The following is a 20699-nucleotide window of genomic DNA, read 5'->3' as shown; positions in this document are numbered from 1 at the left end:
CGCGCGGCCCCGCGCAGGCGCGGCCCGGGAGGGCAGCCCCGCCCAGCGCGCGCGGCCCCGGCCCTCAGGGGCCGCCGCCATTTTGGTGTGGGGCAAAGGCTGAGGGTGCGGCAGGGTGGGGTGGTGGGTGTTATCGCTACTCCTCGGCTCACGGGCCCAGGGAGTGTGGAGGCGACCGGGAGTCAGCGGTGCCTTCTCCTGGTGCAGCGCGAGAGGAGGGTCCGTGTCCCCGCGGTCCGTTAAGTGTGGGGCCGTTTCATGTCACCTCAGGTGTGCGCGCGCTGGGCAGAGGTGACTCCGTGCAAGGCTGATGGTGGCCAACAGTGTGACAATAATAAATATTGGCAGTACTGGCGACTGGTGGTGGGGACATTCCTCCACCTCTAACCATGGGCATTCCTTCCCCTCTAAGCTTTGGCATTCCTCCACCTCTGACCATGGCAGGGTTTCCCCTCTCAACCTGGCGTACTACATACAGCTGGCATGCCCTATGAAAACGAAGATATTCCTGTTTTCCGATGTCAGCTTTAATTAATTGAATGCCAGACTTCCCATCTTAGGTAGGGTTAAGCACATGTGCAGTTTTCCCCCTCACCAATGAAATTATCAAAGGCAGCTGAGTTTTGAAAGATCACATTTTAATGCCCAAAGTCATATCTTGAGATGGTCTTGCAAGGAAGTCATCTTCGTAATATTTGATACATAGAGAAAAAAACATACTCCTGAGGATTTACACCATTTCAGGAAGCCCACGAGACACCTTTGTTTCTCCTTTTGGTGGTTCATTATAAAAATAGCACTGTCAAGTTGAGGGGGATGTTGCATTTAAAGGTTGTGGAAGCTGTTGAGTTTCTACTCAACAATACAAGCACAACTTCTAATGTAAATGAAGTGTTTTTATATATTCACACTTTAAATTTCCTGTCAGACTTGAGAACTCAAAGGCAGCCACAATGTCTGGGCAAGAGAAAAAAGGAAGGACAGGTACAGGTACATATTTCTCATCAGCTTTACTTGCCACAGGCTGTGACGAGGAAAGGAAGATGCCAAAATCCTCAGTAATGGAGAGCAGGAAGGAGTCCCACTTTCATCTGGAGCAGGTGTGTTTTCCCAATTATATTTTTGTTCAAATAACCAGTACATGAAGTGATTGAGTTTCTTACAGCTGCAGGACAGGTGATACTTGATACACCACATAGCAGGAGTGATGGAGAGGTGATACCTAATATAGAATGAAACTTGCTTGCAGAATGTTCACCTTTTATGTTTTTAAAAATAAATTTGGGTTGGGAGAGTGACTTTAAATCAGACCAGTCCTTTGCATCATTGCTAAAATTACAGTTATATTTTCTGCAGGGTCAAACCATGACCTAACAGCTCTGCTTTGACTGTTAAAATGTCAGTAAAATTTAAAAAAAAAATAAACCCAAAACTAAGAAGAGTAAATTCAATGTCACAAAGCAATTTTGTTGTTTTAATGCACCAAAATATTTGTCATTGGAAAAAGTTGTCTTGCTCTTGACCCACGACAAATGGATTTGTTTTTTCTTTACCTGGGCAGTGCTCCAACCCCTACAAATTGCAGTGGCTGGAGAAACTGTATCCCCCAAACAGAGACCCTGTGGCTGAGTGTGTGGGCACACCTTTATATTTGACAGGCACCTCTGAAGCTGGCAAAAAATCCATTCCATTGTTAAACGTGGATAATTCAGGGAGCAGGTGATGGGCACACAATTGATCCAGTTTAACATGAAAAGCCTCGTGCCCACGATTGATAAGGCAGCCACCAGTGTGAGTATTGGCAATTAGCACAGCAGCAGGACATTCCTCAGTGTCACCTCAAAGGAAATCGGAGGTGAGGGGACTGCCAGAGGCTGATCATGCATGAAAGTGAATCCTTCCTTTCCTCCCCACCTTTTCTGGATACCAGGTAAGATCAGAGCAGGATAAAAGTGGCTTTGTTTAGACACCAGTAACCTAAGCAGCAAAATATTAGGGATTATGGAGCAAATGGGAGGTGGAGCATATTCTGTTTAGATGGAGGGATAAGGTGATGGTTTATGCTCCTGGAACAGCCTCCTGATATCTGACTGGTCATTTTGTTTGTCTCTTTCCCCCTCAACAAAATGCATTTACTTGATTAACCTTACCAAAAGTCTTGAAAACCATCAAATGGCAAAGCAACAGAGGAATAAAACATTCTTCTTCACGTCTGTGGCTGAGCTCTGGCTCTTGAGGCAGACATTTGCCAGTTTGCTGGGAGATGAACACCCGTGAGGAGCAGAGATGGCAGCTGGATCCTGCTGCTTCACACCTTCCTGAGCTCTAAAAACCCAGGGCTGAGCTCCAGGACACACAGCCGAGGAAAAGCCTCTCCCTCGGTGTGATTTGGTGGATTTATTTGCAAATGCCCTCACAGAGTTGATCAGATACAGAAAAAGCTCTGATTTTTCAAAATCACTTAATGGATTTCAGTATCCACTTGACATTAATAACAATTAATGACCTGTGCACACACATTTCCTTAACAGCTTTGATAAAATTAGGATCGGTGTAGCAGCATTTTTCAAAAAGCTTGGAGGGGAAAATATATCTGCATAGAGAACTTTGCAGTATAGGGAAAAATCCAAAATCTACAGCAAAAGCATGGTGTAATTCTTATTTAAGTGTTTTCAATTTGCTGCTGTATGTATAGCAAAAGAGAATTGCAACACTTTTCCATGGTTAGTTCAATGTAGTTTCCTTCAATGAGGGTAAATAAATTTGCTTTAAATTCCCCAGGGTTTTAAAAACAACTTGTTAGGTATGCAGTGATAGATGAAAAAAATAAAATTTGTTTCTTCTTTTTCTAAAAATATATTAAAATAACTTATTCACAATATAGCTAAGTAATAATCCAAATGCAGTGAGGTGAGGAAATCTGAATCTCTTGGGAGCTTCTAAACCCGAGCAAAAAAATTTAAAATAAAAGACCCACCAAACTCAGACCCTTGTACACTCAAAGTAGAGACAGAGCCAGGAGCTGAGTGGGCAGCTGAAGCCAGCTGGGTGGTGTAAATGCAGGAATTCTGATTTTCTCCAGCTACCTGGCCTTAAAGCTGGGCTGCTGTTTACTTTTTAAATTGACTTTGTCTTCCTGTAGCTTCTGACAGAAAGTTACATACAAAGTCTGTGATAAATGCAGAATGTGTGAACTTCTGCTGAATACGCTTAATCCCAAAGGATTTCTCTGGTGTTTACTGTCAGTACCTAGTTAGGTGCTATAAATCCAGTTGCACCTGAGAAATTCAGGCTGCAGAAGATGAAGTAGTTGAGGCAAAGTGTGGCCATTTATACAGTTCCAGCATGGAGGTGCTTGTTCATGTCCCCAGAGTGCTTTGTCACTGCACCTGAGCCCTGCTCAGGCCAGAACTAACCAAAGTGGGAAAAAGTGAGGTTTTATTTTTCCTCCTAGTTGACAAAATTGTCCTAGGCCCTCCAAGAATCTTGTGCAATTGAATGATTTTGTCCTTTCTTTATAGAAAACTCACCTCTGCAGGTATTATTTCAAGAAAACTTGTCTCCTGATGAAGGAATTTCATCTCTATTCTGAAAAAGCCAACTCTGCCAGGTTTAAGCACAGAAGTGGGTGAACTTTATTAAAACCCTGAGGCAAGAAAGCTCATCTAAAATAGTCAAATGGAAATTAAAAGTTCCATAGGTAGGACAGAATAAAATCCTAGACTGGAAAAGTTACCTCATCTTGATGAACTCCTTACCATGCTTACCAGATTAATTTTATTTTGGTTAGCATTAACTTTATTTAATTTTAAAGTAATTTGTTTCTAGGATTATAACATTACTCAAAAAGCATCTTGTAGTACTGTGAGTAAAACACTGTTTGAGTCTTTTCTCATGCCAAAAGTTAAAAAATCAAATTTATATCAAGTCTTAATCTCAGCCTTTCTCCCCAAAGCAGCCATGCCCAAACGATTTGCTCTGCATTCACACTGGTGCAGCTGAGTAATGTGTGTCCTGGCACAGCCTGATCCATTCCCTCCTCTGTCACCTAAACCGAGCAGAAAACCCAATCAAAGCCCCTGAAATGTGGAAATTTCCTTCCAGTGCCGGCACTCGGCGTTCAGAGGAGTCTGTCTGTCCGTGCTGGCGGCAGACACTCACTCAGGATCGGGTACATGAGCAGCACTTTCCTCCTGTAGATGTCTGGGGGGAACTTGGCGTAGTACACCTTGGCTCGCTGGGTCTCCTCGTCGCTCTGGATCAGGATTTTCCCGATGCGGATGGATCTGCAGCAATCCCGCAGGCCCTGCTCCATCGCCTCCCCTGCAAGGGGCAGCACAAACACAGCAGCAGATGGTGACTCTGACAGAGGGGAAGGGGCAAGGGACTGCAGGGAAAGGGACAGTCCCAAAGGGACAGTCCCCAAAGGGACAGTCCCCAAAGGGACAGTCCCAAATGATAGTCCCCAAATGGGCAGTCCCAATGGGACAGTCCCCAAATGGACAGCCCCAAAAGGACAATCCCAAAATGGACAGTCCCCAAATGGACATTCCCAAATGGACATTCCCCAAAAGGACAGTCCCAACAGGACAGTCCCCAAAGGGACAGTCCCACCCCTGTGCTGGTGAACAGCTCAAAGCATTCAAACACTTGAAGCTCTTTCCCTTTTTCCCCATTTACAGCAAACCGAGTCTCCTCGGTGTTGCCGAGCCCCTGGGTTTGGTGTTCCCACCTCTCCCAGGAGAGAGCTGGAAAGGGCAGAAGGCGTGGGCGGGGTTTGGGGACATCCCGGTGACAGAGGGTGGGGCAGAGTGTGGGGCTGCTGGCTGTGACAGCTCAGATCCAAAGGTTTGCCCAGCACTGGGCAATACCAAGGACTCTGCCCCCACGGAGCGTGGCTGGGGTGGGGCCCTGGCTCTGGGCACAAGTGGGAAACAGGGGAGGGCACCTGGCCCCTCACAGGGAGCAGCTGCCAGGGAAGAGGCCACAGGAGATCTGTTCCAGACATTTGTCTCCTTAAAGGTTAAGGGGAGATATTCCTGGACATCCTGTTATCAAGGATACCTGAGAAAAAAGAACAACTTAAAATAAATACTAAACCGATAAATAATTTTAAGGAGATACTGTTACATTATGAAAAGTAGGCTTTGCCCTGTTAACCAGATATTTTCCTTAATGTCATAGTTTACAGTAGTAGAGCTGTTAGAAGAAGCCTTCAGCCAGTAAGAGACCAGATCTTGTCTTTCACTGTACTTTGATTGAGAAAGAGGAACAATGTGTCAGTATGACAAATATTAATTGGACTGAAAACTGATAGATCTCCAAGTGTAAGCAGCACACCGAACACGGCAGAGCTTCTTTGCTGCGGGATCTTGACCCCACACCACTTAATGTGTGATCGCTGACCTGCAAGAAAATGCCAAATCATTACTGGTGATCTGCAGCTGCACAGAAGTTGGGGCAGGTCGCCAATACCAAACCTAATCTGGATCACTTAATGAGCTGAATTTAAATAAACAACATGTTTTTCGTGCCACCAGATGTAAAGTCGTTAGCCTAAGAATAGAGCAGCAGCTGGACTAAGGGGTGGGTGACAAAGTCATGGAAAGCAGTGACTCAGAAGAGGAATAATCAGCTGAAGATGAGTTCTTAATGAGATGCTCTGCCAAGACGAGCTAATGGTTCTAAGGAGTCACAAAGCGAGGCACTAAGAAAGACGAGAGCTTTTGTTACCTCTGTGTGGGCTCCAGGAAGTATTCCTTGAGGGCTGGAAAACACATCTAGGTGAGAAAGCACCCAAGGAACACAGTTTACTAAGAAATAAAAGGTGAAGGGACATTTTAAATGCAGTCTCTGGAAGGCATATGACAGATTTAATCCTGAAGGGTGGTAAGGCCCTGGCACAGCCTGAGAAGCTGTGTCTGCTCCACCGCTGGAATTGTTCAGGTCCAGATTGGATGGGGCTTGAAGCAACCTGGAATGGTGGAAAGTGTCCCTGCCCTGTGGAATGGGATGATCTTTAAGATCCCTTCCAACCCAAACCATTCTGTGATTCCATGATTTGTTTGGCAGAGGGGTGTTTGATAGCTGGACATCAATACAGGTCACTGTGTATTTTTAGGACTGGGCAAAGCTCTCCACTGTAACAATCCAGACACAGTTTGCCGACTGTGGCAGAGTGCCTTCCACTGAAGAATCACTGGAAATACTTAATGAGATCATTTTTTTTCCAGAGGAAACACTCTGGTTTGAACAAGCCTTAATTCAGGGGAATCCAGCAGCCTTCATTAGGCAGGAATTGGGAGCAGGTTATGAGAACAGCTCCTGCTAGGTTTGTTCTGGATAAATACAGAAACCCTGTGGCTGCAGGCAGGGGCGAAGGGAGGGGTGAACCAGGCAGCACAACCTGCACACAGCTTTGGCTCCCAGGGAGGTGAAAAGGCTATTTTTACCTAACCTATCCCATATTCAACACTTTTTTTTTTGCATTATTAACATTATCAGTGTGAATCCTGGCTGCCCTCAGCAGCACCAACCGCAGGGCAATCAGCGTTTGCAAACAGCCACCAAAACATCCCTCAGACAATTCATTGCCAAAGCTTTTGTTTTAACTCTGGCCTGTAAGAGCACCATCAGCCACTGGGAAACTTAAACCCATTACAGAGTGAGAATACAATCAAGCAGCATCAGCTTTATTGCAGTCCCTTGGCATTTGGAAAGTGTCGGGTGCCCACTGGGTCTTGTTGTTTACGGGAAGCAAAGACTCTGGGCAGGTTTTATTGCTTCATTCGTGTGGAGAAACCAGAATGGAGTTAAAAGTCTTAAGTGAAAAATTGGGAAGCAGAATGGGGCTGGAGGAAGAGAGAGATTTCCAAGATTTTTTTCTTATTCAGTGTTGATGGTCACCTTCTAACTTACATCTAGAACAGAGTTCTGATGGTCACTTACCAATCCTTATCTTGGGGCGTGACTTCTGACATCTGTTGTGCAGTCTGGGAGTGTGTCAGTGACTGGGTACTGGTGCCTGGTTAATCCCAGGGATAGCAGGGGGGACCAGGAGTGCCTTCTGCCTCTTCTGTTTGGCAGCTGTTTCAACGGCAAATGCTAATTCCTCTCTCAATGTTTTGCTCTTTCTGGGAATTTAAAAATAACTTGCCTAATGAAGCAGTGCTGAGCAGCTCATATGTCCAGACAGATAGGAGTGAAATGCTTCAGTTCAGAAAGCAAAGTCGTCCGTGGTGGCAGTGCCTTTGAACAAGTCCCCCAAGGCCCTTTTTCAAATAATCCCAGGACTGGCTGAAATTAATGCTGGAAGAAATTCAGAGAAAGGGGGAGAATCATGTCAAAGAGCCTGGGACTTGGGAAGACATTTCTGGGTGAGCTGTAATCAGGCCCATCCTATGACATCCCTTTAGCAGTGCCATTTAATTACTCCTTTACAGACAGGGTTTGATGTATGTGTGCTGTAGCAGGGACATCCAGAACATGAAAGAAAAACGTGGCATTTACTGAAGGCTTTTCAAAGATCAGTGGAGCTCCTTGTCCCTTGTTAGAGCAACGAGAAGCTGAGCAGAGTGACAAAACTGCCTGTCCAAGGGCAGCCACCAAAGCACGAGCAGAGACAGTTACAGGCTATGGCAATTTTCAGCTTCTCCCTCAAAAACACTTTATTTTCTTACACATCTTTGATTTTCTGTCTCCTGGACCTGGAGATCACCATCCTCATTTAAGTTTACCCTGCAGTGAGCTCATCTGCTTCAACAGGACAGGACACATGAGAACCATGAAGGGTGAACATCCAACAGGAGCTGGAGGAATGGTTACCAAAGGATCTGGGCATGATATGCTGGGAGGCAAAATTGCTGTGGAAAAGCAGGCATGGGGGGCCAGGGAGATACCTGGCTTCTTCCTTTGTGCCAAAACTGGAGTCAGAAAGTCTCTCCCTGCCCACTTTCAGCCTTAAGCTCTTGCACTGATTTGCTACATTATTGTTTTCTTGTTCTAAAATTAAATCATTTGCAGTGCCATAATACTTATCAGAGTATAAATGCTAGTCTTTCTAATAGTTAAGTGATAAAGCCCCATTTTTTCCCCAGCTAGATGAATGATTGTTACATTCTTCAAATCCACTCTTATTTTTCTTTAATTGCTTCTGATGCCTTTGGTAGTGTTGAGTGACAGGGTCTGCTCTCCATCCTTGGAGGCTGCTGGGGGAACTCAGCAATGTCCTCATCTCCACAAGAGGAGGTAATTGATCCTAAAAAAACTGGTGTTTTTTTTTGGGGCAGAAGGAATGAGGAAAGTATCCATCAGAAGAGTTTTCCACGCAGAGATTCACGGTACAACCCTATGTTAACCCTACAAAGACCATAAGATCTGTATCATATTCATAATGTCCGTGTTTTCATTGAATTGTTCTTAGAGTGCAATTCATCATTCCCTCGAGTCCTGCATCAAATATGCCATGCTGCAAAAGGATGAAATGAAGCCAAACCACAGGGATCATGTGTTACTTTGCTCTGTGCTCATGTCAGGGAAATAAAAAACTTCCATCACTGGGATTCGACTGCTAAAACCCGGGAACTTCTGTCCCTCTGTACAGAATAATGAATTTCAGCATCATCCTTCATCTTTCATCCTTCAACCAAGAACATGGCCTGTGTGATGTCCAGGGTAGTCCAGGCAATGGCACATTTCCTTTTCTGTGCTGGAATCATGACCTGATTCATAACTGTAGCCTTAAAATTAAACTGGTGATTGCTCCCAGCTTGGCCACCCAGCCACTGTTCTCCTTACCCAGCAGGAGTCCCCACCTCAGCATGTTCCCTGTAGGATTGCAGACTTCACTCACTTGGCAATAATTGAGAGATCTGCACCTTGCTGTTCTCAAATCCCAACCTTAATGTCAAGCAACCTTGGCCAGAGCTGTGGAGTGACTGTCTCACTCACACCAGGAGCTCCATGGAGCTCTTGGATTCAGTGACTTTTCAGCTCTTGGTTTCCATCACCTTGGTGTCATAACCCCAGCAGAGACTGGAAGCATCGCAGAGGGGTCCTGCCAGGCACCCACCTTGGAACAGAGCCAGGGCAGAGCAGGTGCCTCTGGATCCAAGCCCAGGATCCAGACCATGTCCTCAAGGGACTTGGGGTGATGCTAAATCCCTCTGGGCACAGGGACAACTCCAGGCACTCCTGGACAGGTTCCCCTCACTGAACACCACACCAGGGGCTCATTTCAGCAAGAAAGATCCTAAATAGTCTCCACAGCCAATGCCAGCACTTTGCAGCGTTATCAGATGGGAGATGAAGGAGGGATACATTCCTTAAAAATAATCCTCCTGGTGGTAAATAATGTGATTAAGCAGGCTGCCTAATTCTGCCCCTCAGTATTAAACTGCCCTGTTTATCCCCTGTCCCTGCCCTGGCCTGTGTCCCCTCCTCTGCAGCAGGGGCTGGTGTCACATAGCCCTGTTTTAGCAGCTGCCTGCTGTCAAAATGTGCCCTTATCTCAGACTGCAGTTTATGCTCAGTCTCTTTATTTCTCTTCATGTAATCATCAGACATTTCTGCGTTTTGTCGTGATAAATACCAGACTGTTGAATCTCTGGGGCTGCCAAGAATTGCATCTCAACATAGCACAAATAGAACTGCTATTTTTTTCTTTCATTCCTTCCTTTAGTTTAACATTTACTCCTGCTATTGTTGTCCTTAGAAGGATAAAGAGGGCTGCATCTCACTAGCCAGTTGCTCCAAATACATTAGATTAAAGATTAAATAACAGGATAACCGAAGGCTATGAAGACTATATTAATATATTATATTGAGATAGTCAAGCAAAGATGTGATAATGTGCTATTCATTATACAGGTACGCCAGTGCTCACTACAGGATAAAATTAGATTGTCTCATCTGCAGGTCATGTACCTTCTACAGCTCAGAACTGGCAGAGCTTTGCTTCTCTCTGTGCTGAGACAGGAGCACGTCAGTCCCAGCCCTGCCTGGGTGTCTGTGCTCACACCACACTGCACAAGCCATGAAGGATCCTGGTCACCACAGCCTCGGCATCACAGCTCAGGACATTATTCCCATTCCCACTCTTTAAATGCCATAGGTTTCTCTTCCCCCTGCCTGAAGGGAAGATGTGCAAAGAGATCCTGGTGCTGGGTGTCTCCCTGAAGTGGTGATGCTGAGAGGCAAACTCAGCTCACACAAACAGTCACTGCCAGGCTGAACTTGCAGCGTGGCTCTGTGTTCCCTGTTTTCCTGGATATCCCAGCTTCCAGCCACCCTTCTTGAGGCACGACTGACACACACCTGAGCTGTAAAATGCCTCTTGCTTCTGAGAATATTAAGTACTTTTCTCTCAGCAAGTGGATTTGCTGTCTGGACCTGCCCTTATTGCCACTCACCCCTATTGTTACTTCCATTAAAAGGTTGGAAGCCTAATACTGCATAATCATGTAGTCTGAGATCTCAAAATGAAATCTGAGGGTAAAGAAAAAAGAGGTGCAGGTATAGACATAAAGTAGAAGCGTCTCTTGTGCTTCTTGTGGAAAACAAAGAGATGCAAGATGTAAAATTCCACAGAAGCTCACCTGTGTTTGTTAAACAGATCTCCAAGAGCCTGCACTGTCATTTTGGCTGCCTGGGTTATCTCCCTGGGTGACTCGTGCAGGAAATGCTCTCAGATGGGTGCCCTGTAGGTGTATCAGCTGGCTGGTCTCTGGATAACAATCACTTCCCCTTCTGCATTTGAAGATGGCTCAATATATAAATTTAAAAAAAAACAAAACAGTTAGAGGAGTTGTGATACCTTAAAGATAAAAATATTTATCCATTTTAGCACTGTCAAGAAAGTGAACTCCATCCTACCCAAAACCAGCACACTGGGATGGGGAAGGCTCTTCAGTGACAGCAAATGCTACTGGAGAAACAGAAACCCAGACACTTGTTTTGCATTCAACTTGCTGGAGCTTGATATTTTTGGAATCCTCTTTTTTAATTTTTTCTTTTCTTTTCTTTTTTTTTTTTTTCCTCAATTAGATTAAATTTGTCACAGAGTTCAAAAGTTATGGAAATGGTCCAAAAACCAGGCTGGTGATGCAATTGCAGAACCTCTCTTTTCTTAGCAAATCAACTTAAATCTCCTAATGACTGGAGAAATGATGCCACAGCCCATTAGTTGGTGGCCACTTACATTCCGAGGTCGCTGTCACTGATGAGAGGGAGAGGATGGTTGAATCCTTCCTTTCTCATAATTAAAGCTCATGAGCTGGAGACTCATTTCTAAGGTGCTCCTTTCTATTGATCTGTGATGCCACTTTAGAGATTCTAACTAATAATATTAGATTTTCATCAACTCAGATTTGGCTGTGGATGTTCCTTTCAGCTGAAAGAACCGAGTTAACTGCCTCTTACCTTTTTCCTATTTATATTTTAACTGCATTGTGTGAGAATAATGTAACACCTTCATTCAGACAGAATTAGTCACTGACTTTATGTCGAAATTTTCAGCTTGTAGTAATCTCACCCACATTCAGCCAAGCAGGTAAGCACATACTGAAGTCTACAATTAAAATCCTTAATTAAATCCTTAAATTAAGCACATACTTAAATGCTTTGCTAAAGAGGGATATAATCTCCAACATGCTCAAGATAAAGTGTATGTTTAAGTGCTTTATCGAACCAGTGCTTTTGCTGCAGCACAAAGTACATTTGCCAAGCAAAAGCTACTCCTATAGGTGTAATTCCATAAAAACTGGGGGATGAAGGAGCCTGTGGGCATTTATCAACATAAACCACATGGCACCTGTCCTGACAGATCCCACCTGGAATGTTGGGAGGTGTGAGAAACCTCAGGGATGGGATGTTGCCAGTGGATCAGCTGAGCTGGAGCTGGACTGTTCTGGAGGAAGGATAGGCCCAGCTTGGATGGCTGCTGGGGTCTGCATGGCTGAGATTTTGGACAGTTTTGGGCTCTGTGCCGACTTTGGGGAAATTAAATATATTTCTAAGTTTGAAATCTATTTAAGAGAAGCACTTATGAATACCCCAGACAAAGAAATTCCCATTTTGTCCCCTTCTGTCCTCCTTGCAGGAAGAGACACAAATACACCCACAATTTAAGTCATTACCTGACACCTTCTAGAGGCTCCAGCCTGCCAATGCTGCAGGCGATGTTTAAAACTATCCTGTGGAATTATCTGCAAAATTCTGTTGCTGCTTTGGGATGTGGTGAAGGCCACTAACCAACACCAGAGACACTGAGAAAAGGCTGGTATCACCCAGGGCAGGTTTGTCCCCAGCCAAACTCTCCCCAGAGACAGCAGCTCCCACTGGCAGGATAAAGAAGTGATATTAAATTACATCCCAATTAAAATCTGACTCTGTCTTTGCTCACAAGGAGAAGCCACTGGGCTGTGCACAGACATGGATGATGGTTCATCCAGAAGTTACAAGTGTTTTAATTATATATGCTTTTCTATAATATAAATTCAGTAGATAAACACAACCCCATTTAACAGGTCCTTTCCGTAGCATTACTATGGTGGGTGAAGGCACTGCTTGTTTAATTAAATGTGTTTTTGGTACCACTCACACCGAACACAGACCAGCCAGCTTGGGCTTGTGTCAGCACTTGGGAAAGCACAAGATTGAACAGGGTCCCCAAAATGAGTTTTTGAGCAACATAACCCTGATTATGGAGAAAACGTGCAATAACAGCTCAGGGAGACAGCAACCTTCCAGTTTCTTCCAAACCCCATCTAACCTGGCCTTGAACACTTCCAGGGATGGGGCATCCACAGCTTCTCTGGAAAAACCTTTGCCAGGGCCTCACCACCCTCAGGGTAAAAAATTTCTTCTCTACATTTAGTCTGAACCTACTAATGGGGATTACTTCCCAGTCTCCTGCCATGGGATCCAGTTGCTGAACACAGCGTTCATGTCCTGCTTTCAGCTGGCAGGGCTGGGAATGACCGAGCCCGAATTAATGCCCTCCTCCTTCATTGCTCCTATCAAGTGCTAAATAAAAGGAACTGCAGTTTTAAAACAACTTTTATTCCTTTTCCACAAGAAAATGAAGACAGTGGCATTTCACTGCATTCAGCTGCTCCTTCCCAGGAAAAGGCCAGGCTGGGAATGTGCTGGGACACCATTGGGACACCGCTCAGGGACACCCAGGGGCTGGGAAGAGGCTCCACTCCCTTTGGGCAAGCCCAGCCCCAGCTCTGCACCCACCGAAGGCAAAGTCTGAACTCTGAGTTGAAGTTTCCATTTCTCAATTAAAAGCAGCCCCACTTTACAGCATCAGTGATCCAAACCTTTTTTCCCACTTTTCCCCATCCACAGCCACACCTCCATGCCTGATGTGCTTCACACTAACGAGCATCAGCCCAATTAGGCAGGGCCTGGAGTGCCCTGGGAGGGCACAGATCCTCATCTGTAGCAGCGATTTGGTTAAAGAAACGATTCCTAATATTCAATAAATGGCAGTTTTAATTTCTTCTTCATACATGATCTTAAAATGAGATTTTAAATTTTTTTATTTATTCCATAAACAATATAACAAAACTCAGCAAGTTAACAATATGACGTTTTCACCATACAGAGTCAGTCACAAATATTTAAAACCTTTGCAACAAGAACAACAAAACCCAAAATATTACAAGAATAATTTACAAGAGGATCTATAAAACAGCAAAGCGCTCACAAATTTTCCAGTTTCCTTTACACAATATCACTACACTCTTTCACAACATTTCTTTTTATTACAAAATTCCCAACAAAAGTTTAATTTTTTTCTTTGTATTTTGGTTTTTAAAACCAGAAACTCTTAAGTATACATCCTTTTATTAACACCCGAAGGTGCAAAAAAAGGGAAACCTCACACATACAAACACTTCACAGCACTTTTCTAAGAAAAATATACACTTACAAAATATTTTACAAATTGGCACACTTAAAAATATACAAGATTTTGTAGGCGTCTTAGAGTGATCCTTAAGAATTATACTTCAATTGACTCTACAGAATATTTATAAAGCTTATTCTAAAAGAAAAAAGGCAAATCATTTCCAAACATGTTAAAATTGCAGTGTAAAATGTGGAACAGAAATGGATATGTTACATTCATAAAAAGGGCCATTTAATAGTTCTTAAATGCTCAAGGGGGGGAATAAAAGTTTTCTTTAGCACCATAAAACAGGAGCAACTTCCTAACGAGGTGCCTCTAGTTCTATGGAAGGGAACTCAAGGAGCAGTACATTCACATCTCTGGAGGCAGCAGTCGAAGCGCCCGGCCGACGCCGGGGCAGCGGAACAGAGCAGCTCCTTGGATTTCTACCCTGCTTCCCACCGGGAGTAAGAGACAAAAGGAGTTTCACTGGTACCTTGGTTTTGTGTGTGTGTGGTTTAGTCTAGGTTAAAGTCTTCCCTTTGTGCTTTAGAAATGGACGTCTGTCTGTCTGTCTGTCTGTCTAGCTAGCGAAGGGTAGTGAAAAGACCAATTGTATTTCTTGTTTCCTTTTGCACCAAGTGTTTAAAGGCTCAGTAAACGTGTCTGGCAACCCAAGCGTCCTGCGAGATGGAGGGAATCCTCCTGCTTCAGATCCCAATTCCCTTAGATGGCTGTTACTCCACTGTCATTAGTGTCACTTGTTTACCTGAGAAACAGATTTGAAAAGCCTTGCTTCTACCACAGACATTGTACTTGGTTTATTTTATACATTTTTTCTTTTTTTTTTTTCTTTTTTTTTCTTTTTTTGCATTATTTCACACGCTGAAGAGATAAAGAGGCACATTCTCCAACAGATGTCAGCGGTTTGAACCATGCAACCTCCACTGGAGGGAGCCGCACAGGCAAAGTCCAACACACCGAGTCGAGAAAGTAAAGACTGAGGGCCTGATCCTGCACCAACCCAAGTCCATGCACCTGATCCTCTTCCCACTTACACTGACTTCAAAGGAGTTTTTCTTGGGACTGGCTGGGAAAGCACTTGGGGCACAGGAGCCCCTGGGGAGCGAGCTCTCACCTAAGTGCTTCGCTAGATCGGGAGCTTAGGGAAAGAACATGGTCCAGCAGCTAAAGGATGACTACACTTAAAACATCTTTATTTTGGTTCCTGGTTTGTTTGAAATGCTGAAAAAATTGACAGCGATCCTGATTTTTTAGAAGAGCAAACAGTGCAGCAATGGTTTCTCCAAGCAATCACCAGCCAGCCTTGGCTTCTCCTCTCTGAGCCAACCCAGCCTCAGCAAGACAGCACAGCGTGGCAAGGACACCCCTGTGGCTGCCTCTGACCTCCTCCTCCTCCTCCTCCCAAAATGCCTGGCTACCTCTGGTCCACAAGTCATTGTTCTCAAGATGTTTTTCAAAAACATCCACCCTCCTACGCTCAAAAAAAAAGAAAAAAGAAAAAAGAAAAAAAAAGAAAAGCAAGATGTAAACCTGTTAAGATTTATTTTGTAATAAAAACCCTTTTAAGGTTTTTATTAGATCCCCATCACTGATATTATTTTATTTACAAAACTCTAAATGCAATCTATGGCCGTGGGCTGGGTTGCTGAAGGATTCCTTCCCGCAAGACATCTCTCCTATTCCTGTGCCATGGGAGACCTGTGCTCCTGTGGCAGAGCAGTGAGTACCACCTTGCCCTGTGTAATTCTCCTCTCAGATGGATTTTACGACCTTTGGAAGTGGCCAGTCCCTGCTTTCTAATGCCAGTGCCAATTCTAAGTCACCCAGACCATGGTGACAGTGTGGCTCAGCAGCACTGCTGGTACCGTCCTCCCATCCTGCACCGGAGTGGGAGTGAAAAGAGATGAAGCGGAAAAGACATTTCAAGGAATGCTGCAGAATAAACATCTTTTATGTGGCTTGGCTTCATCGCTCCCAAGAGCCAAACAAGCTCCCAGAGCCCAAGGAGAAGAATGCAAGAGGATGATGGAAGTTGTGTTGGGACTGGGCAAGAGGATGGGCCAAGGTGGGGGCCAGCACAAGCAGGGGCAGGGATGGGTGGGACTCACATTCCACAGCTGTGAACAGTGCCATGAAAAACAAAAATGCAAATGGAGAACAAGAGCTTTTATGGTGAGGGATGAGGCAAAGGTGGGGAGTGAAAACCTTGAGGTAGTGATAGGCAGGTGGAGATGAATCCTAGGAAAATAAAGTGCCTGCTCTTCAAGGAGTTAATCAATAGGATCCCCTGGGAAACTGCCCCCAGGGACAAGGGAGCAGATCAGAGCTGGCAGACCTTTCAGGATGTTTTTCATAGAGAGCAAGAGCTCTCAATCCCCAGGTGTAAGAAATCAGGCAAGGAAGGCAAGAGATTGGCATGGCTGAGTTGGGACCTGCTGGTCAGGCTGAAGGGCAAGAGGAGATGCACAGGCAGCAGGAGCAGGGACAGTATCCTGGGAAGATACTGGGATGCTGTCAGGTCATTCAGGGATGGGGTGAGGAAGGCCAAGGTGCAGATGGAGCTGAACATGGCAAGAGACATAAAGAATAACATGGGCCTCTACAAGTGTGGCAGCGTGAAAAGGAAGGGTCAAAGCAGGTGTGACACAATTGCCAGTCTGGTCATAACAAATCAGAAGGTTGAGGCAATCTCTCTTTCCATCTCCCTTGAGTGGTGGAACCACAGGACAGGGATTAGAGGAGCAAAGTCCCTCCCAATGTAAGAGAAAATCAAGTTTGTGATCACCTGAGGAACCTGAACATACCTAAGACTATGGAACCTGATGAGATGCATCCCAGAGCCCAGAGGAATTGACTGATGGAGTTCCCAAGTCACTCTCCACAGTATCTGAAAATCCTGGCAGTCAGGTGAAGTCTTGGATGACTGGGAAAACTAAAGCATTGAACCACTGCCCTGTCAGCCTCCCTTCTGTGCCTGGACCGGACCCTCACAGAAACTGTGCTGGGGCTCACGGAGGACAGGGAGGTGACTCAGGCCAGCCAGCACAGCTGCACCAAGGGCACGTTCTGCCTGGTCAGCCCTGTGGCCTTCTAGGAGGGAGTGACTGCATCCATGGACAAGGGAAGGGCTCCAGGTGCCATTTGTCTGGACTTCTGTAAAGCCTTTGACACAGTCCCCCACAGCGCCTTTCTAAACTGAAGAGAGACAGATTTGAAGGACGGACTGTTCAGCAGATGAGGAATTGGTTGGACAGTCAGAGGGTAGTGGTCAACAGACTGTCCAAGGAGGACATCAGTGGTGGGTGCTGTCCCTCAGGGGTCAGTACTGGGACCAGGACTGTGGAGTATCTTCACCACTGATGAGGACACTGGAATCGAGTGTCAGCAGGTTTGCAGATGTCACCAAACTCAGAGGTGAGGTTAACACGCCTGAGGGACAGAGTGACATCCACAGGGACGTGGACAAGCTCGAGAAGTGGGCCCAGGGGAACCTCCTAAGGTTCAACAAGGCCAAATGTGATGTGCTGCACCTGGGATGGGACCATCCCTGGGATCCACAGGCTGGGGAATGATGGGATTTAGAGCAGCCCTGCCAAGAAGGACTTGAGAAAGAAAATTTTTTATGAGGGTGGTGAAACACTGGCACAGGTTGTCCAGAGAGATGGTGGCTGTCCCATCCCTGGAAACATTCAAGGTCAGGTTGGACAGGGCTCTGAGCAACCTGGTCTAGTAGAAGATGTCCCTGCTTTTTGCAGGAGAATTGGACTAGATGGCCTTCAAAGCTCCCTTCCCACCCAAATACTCTATAAAGATCAAAAGGGAGGAGGGCAAATGGTTGGCTCAAGGCAATTTCTGAATTTTGGGGTCAAGCAGCAGAGCGATGACCTTTTCAGACACAGGGAAAGGCCAGTGCTGCACCATGAGGGGCCCAGGCTCTTTAACATCTCCCCAGCTCTGGATTTGTGGAGGACATGGGATGACCACCAAAGCTTTCAGCAACTGGAATGGTAGAAGGACTGAAGGAGAGCAACAAGGCAGCCGGAATTTGTGATCAACACCACTCTGAAACACCCAGCTGGGTATTCATGGATAAAACAGTCGATATGTTTTATGCCTGATCTTCATGCCCTATTGCACATTCCTCAAATGCAATAAAGTATTGCTAACCCATCCAGTACAAGGGGTTTTATTAAAAGTCCCATATTCATAATGTTAAGCATAAGGAGCACAGTGCAGGCCAGGTGAAATGTGCTTTCAAATGATGGTTCTGGGTCAGAAAGAAGGTCTGTGCCACATCCCAGCCCTGGGCCTGACTTGTCTGTGTAAGAGCAGCAGCCAGAACATCCAAAGACAGGAGCTGCCAGCCCCTCTCCTGCAGCACATGGGGGGAATGCTGAAAAACTGGGATATGCCAACACCACAGCAGTGGTTGGAGCTTGTAGTATCTGATGAGCCTATGAAGAGAAAAGAGAGCTGCTGGGGAAGTGGAGAGTGTGGTGGCTTCAGGGCAGCCCAGAGCCCAGGGATGGAGCCCTACCACAGCTCTTGCCTCCAGAGTAAATCCTGAGCATCTTCTGGATCTCCCTCCTGGAGCCAGAGCTGGGGTGGGATGCTGCATGCCATGGGGCACCAGGGGCCACTCTCATCCAGAGCAACTCACTCGGGGCAATGCCAGCTTTTATTCCATGAAAAAATGAACTTACAGCATGTTTTTTATAATTACTTTTTTTTTTTTTTCAGAGTTCGTCCTTTCATCTGTTAAATAAAACACAACGCAACTACCGAGCTGTTCTCTCTGGGATCGCAGAGCCGAGCTAAGCTGCACCCCAAGATCTGTAAGAGCTGAAAACACAATTCTAAACTAACACTCTGCATCTCCACTTTGATTTTAAGTGATCACTCTGCTTTTCTGCTGAATTAACTTAAACCAATTCTGCTGCTTTGCCTGGAGCGTGGGTGGAAAAAAACTGACTTGGGAGGAAACCTGAGCCCAGTCCTGCCCTCTGTGTGACACCACGTCTATGCCTGTGGCCGTATCAGCAATGTGATCTGTCCACTGCTAGAAAGGCTCCTCTTCCTCACCGCTTGCTATTGCATAAGGTGTCTGAGCCTCGCATCCCTCTGCTCCCAATCGCTCCCAGGGCTCTTGCATATCAAGGTTTTTCATGAGAAATCAGCAGCAAAACGCACAGGCTCTCAGTTGCACAAGGAAAATAGATCTTTGTTGGGTTCATTATTCTCGTGGAGGGCGAGGGTGTGGTGAGGAGGGTTACAAATAAGGCCTTTTGAGAATACATTTAGCATTCAATACTTAACGCTGTCTTAAAGTCCAGTCATGATCCGGCCCTGATCGGTGAGATCACAAATAGCTCCATTGGTTGTATTTGTTTCATGAACGGAATCAAAGAAAAGGTTCGGAGTTGTATTTTAAATGAATGACTCTGCTTTTGAAAGTTCAAACTATATTGGCATCGCAAGGTTAGACACGGAGGAAACACCAAAGCTATGATGGGAGAGCGCTTCTGACAGGCTCTGCATCGAAAACGTTTAAGAAACTATTCAAAGGAAAAGTAAATAGCACTCAATGTATGAAATGTATTAGTTCTGTTTTTATACCTATTTCAGAATTTATCCCAGGTTCTTATAAAATATATAAAACTGAGATACAAAGAATTAGCAATGTAACTTTGCATTTCAAATGATCTTCAGCTACAGGTTTTGCTTTAAGAAAACAGACACTTGAAAAGCAGCTGTTCTGTAGTCTCTAGATGCAGACACTTGAGTTCCTGGCAAACTTACCGTCAGTGGTTTTCTGAACTCCTCCACCATTGCAACTCTCTCCTATAATGAAACTCAACATTTCACCGTTAAGTTTTTCTGCTCGTGGTTTCAAAGAGAGGACGTTACCATTTCCCAGCATCGGTTTCAAAGTTCCTTTTTTTCTTTTTTTTTTCCCCCTTTTTTTTTTCCTTTTTCTCTTTTTTTTTTTCCTTTTTTTTTTTTTTCCCTTTATGAGCTTTAAACCACAGGGTGAATCCATGAAATGAGGTAAGTAAATTTGGCACACTTTTAGTCATGTCCATAAAACTTTTGGTAAGTTGTATCAGTGAACAATATTGTTTTTCATCGTGAGTTACAGGTGCTTTCGAAAGGGGGTGGTTAGTACTTAACAACTGGAATGTTTCTAGTAAAACCAAAAGGCATAGCTGCAGAAAACACTCACAACCCAATGTTGATAGAGAAGTAAAAATATATACAATACAGTCACTTGTTCATAGTTTGGCACAATTTTTTGTTGTTGTGGGTAATAGTGCATAAACTACTGTACAACAGTATGACTTTTAAAACAGTCTTTCACAGAGAATACCAGATTAGGTTTGCTTTCAAATAATAAAATTCCCACAATTTCAAACTCTTCATTTCAGCACTTACATTTCAACAGACCACAAGGCAGATTTTGAAAAGGAACTGATGGGGGAAAAAAAAGAAAAAACAACCGAAAAAATAAAAAATAAAAAAGGGTAAGAAAAGAACCAAACATCAACCGTCTTTCTAGAAAAGGGAGTCTCTTCTTCAAATACAGGAAAACCCAAAAATGCTGTTTCTGCTTTAAGAAGAATGGAGTCTGATTCCCTGCAGGAAAAAATCAAACATTTGATGCCATCTTAGTTAGCTCGTCTGGAGTCACCACGACGGAGCGAACGCACTAAAGGCGGGCGGGTAGAGAAGATGCAGCTTTAGATGATGCAGGTTAGGAGACACAACAGCAGAGGGGGCCAGA

General features: G+C 44.9%; 1 protein-coding gene and 1 long non-coding RNA gene across 3 annotated transcripts in view; one reads left to right on the top strand and one right to left on the bottom strand.

The window, feature by feature from the left end:
• The first annotated feature begins 73 nt into the window (after positions 1 to 73).
• Positions 74 to 14871, top strand: LOC107203933. Of its 2 annotated transcripts, none has more exons than XR_004497257.1 (3): positions 74 to 270; positions 1024 to 1100; positions 14786 to 14871. It is a non-coding gene; the product is annotated as an uncharacterized LOC107203933 (long non-coding RNA). The 2 variants fall into 2 exon arrangements; XR_004497256.1 differs by lacking the exon at positions 14786 to 14871 and adding an exon at positions 1659 to 3735.
• Positions 14872 to 18627: 3756 nt separating this feature from the next.
• Positions 18628 to 20699, bottom strand: part of NEXMIF (neurite extension and migration factor) — a 49126-nt gene continuing 47054 nt past the window's right edge. The window contains exon 4 of the mRNA XM_033514132.1: positions 18628 to 20551. Coding sequence (XP_033370023.1) covers positions 20347 to 20551 — 205 coding nt within the window. The 3' untranslated portion in view covers positions 18628 to 20346. The remainder of the gene's footprint in view (positions 20552 to 20699) is intronic.

The sequence above is a fragment of the Parus major genome, chromosome 4A (genome assembly GCF_001522545.3).
Source record: "Parus major isolate Abel chromosome 4A, Parus_major1.1, whole genome shotgun sequence".
In the NCBI taxonomy this organism is placed as follows: domain Eukaryota; kingdom Metazoa; phylum Chordata; class Aves; order Passeriformes; family Paridae; genus Parus; species Parus major.
This window is presented reverse-complemented; position numbering and strand designations above follow the sequence as displayed.